At 47.1% G+C, this 1,313-nt stretch overlaps 1 protein-coding gene across 1 annotated transcript; it reads right to left on the bottom strand.

Annotated features, from left to right (window-relative positions):
• Positions 1 to 342: 342 nt before the first annotated feature.
• On the bottom strand, positions 343 to 633 carry LOC123522264 (copper transport protein ATOX1-like). The gene has a single exon (XM_045294996.1). The coding sequence runs from the start codon at positions 631 to 633 to the stop codon at positions 343 to 345; it is 291 nt and encodes a 96-aa protein (XP_045150931.1).
• Positions 634 to 1,313: the final 680 nt, after the last annotated feature.

Here is a 1,313-nt window from a genome sequence, read left to right as displayed (position 1 = left end):
GTTGGCCAAGTAGCGGTCTTCCAAACTCCCTGGCACAGACGAGTGAGCGCCTCCCGTGCTTCTTCAGCTTGCTGAATCATTTCAATGGGTGTTCCACCAATTCCTGGGGCCTTGTTTTTGACTGTTGCATTCAGTGCAGTTTGAACTTCTTTTTTCCTTTTCCTGATAAAAGCAGCTCGACTTTATTGCAAGGAAGCAAGGGAGGAATAGGGTGAGTGAGGGTCTCCACGGGAACTCATATCACTGAGCAGGAGTGCTGGGTCTTTCTGGAAGCCAAGACAGAAGAGGAGCAGCCAACCCACCCTCTTTGGTCCATCCTGTGGGTCAGAGGCCAGGCCCCTGCTACTGGGGACCCAGGTAGGACACAATTTCCCCTGTTTTCTTCAGGGTCTCTGGCAGAGTGCCTACGCTGTGCTGGGAGTCCACGCAGACCCTCTTGTTGGGCAGGTCGATGTCAACCTGAACTCCCGGCTTGTTGAGGACACGAGTGACCGCGTCAGAGCAGCCCTCACAGGTCATGTCCACGGAGGACACGTGCTTCGGCAGGACTGATGGTGGTGACGGCAGCGATCCTCCGGCTGCGGCAGGTAGGGGTTCGGTCTCCCCAGTTTGAACGTCTTCCTTCAGCACCATTGGTTCTAGCTCATATGCTGCCTCCTGAGATGGTAGAATGTCCACTCATTCTTTTTGGTCCAGTGACTCTGTATTCTTTCTATCTTCTTGTGATGTGTCCTGCATCATTCAATAATTTGCCTACAGAATCTTTCAAAATTGCAGTTTGAGGCTTGAATTTTTTTCTTGAGTTCTTTCAGTTTCAGATATGCTAAGCATGTTCTTCCTCTTCAGTTTTCTAATTCCAGGTCCTTGCATACTTCACCATAATATTTGGCTTTGTCATCTCAAGCTGCCCTTTGAAATTGTCTATTTGGCTCCTTGACATTATTCTTTTTTCTGTTTGCTCTAACTCCTCTATGATTAATAGCAAGTTTCAGAGTCTCATCTGACATCTACTTTGATATTTTCTTTCCTTCCCACCTTTTTAATGACCTCTTGCTTCTTCATGAGTGATGGTCTTGACGTCCTCCCACAGCTCACCAGCCTTCCGTCCTTAGCGTTCAATGTCCCAAATCTGTTCTTGAGATGTCAGAATTGAGGTGGGATAGACTCTAGGTCGTATTTTGGCTCCTGCGGACTTATTTTCATTTTCTTTAGCTTTATCCTGAACTTATACATGAGCAGTTATTGGTCTGCTCCACAGTTGGCCCCTGGTCTGGTTTTATTTATTTATATTAAAAGACCATTTTATTGGGGGT

Source organism: Echinops telfairi, unplaced genomic scaffold, assembly GCF_000313985.2.
Source record: "Echinops telfairi isolate 266 unplaced genomic scaffold, ASM31398v2 ScPeMD7_4225;HRSCAF=4972, whole genome shotgun sequence".
NCBI lineage: Eukaryota > Metazoa > Chordata > Mammalia > Afrosoricida > Tenrecidae > Echinops > Echinops telfairi.
This window is presented reverse-complemented; position numbering and strand designations above follow the sequence as displayed.

Coding starts and splice junctions, on each gene's coding strand:
- LOC123522264 (XM_045294996.1), bottom strand. CDS start 633: ATGGTGCTGAAGGAAGACGTTCAAACTGGGGAGACCGAACCCCTACCT.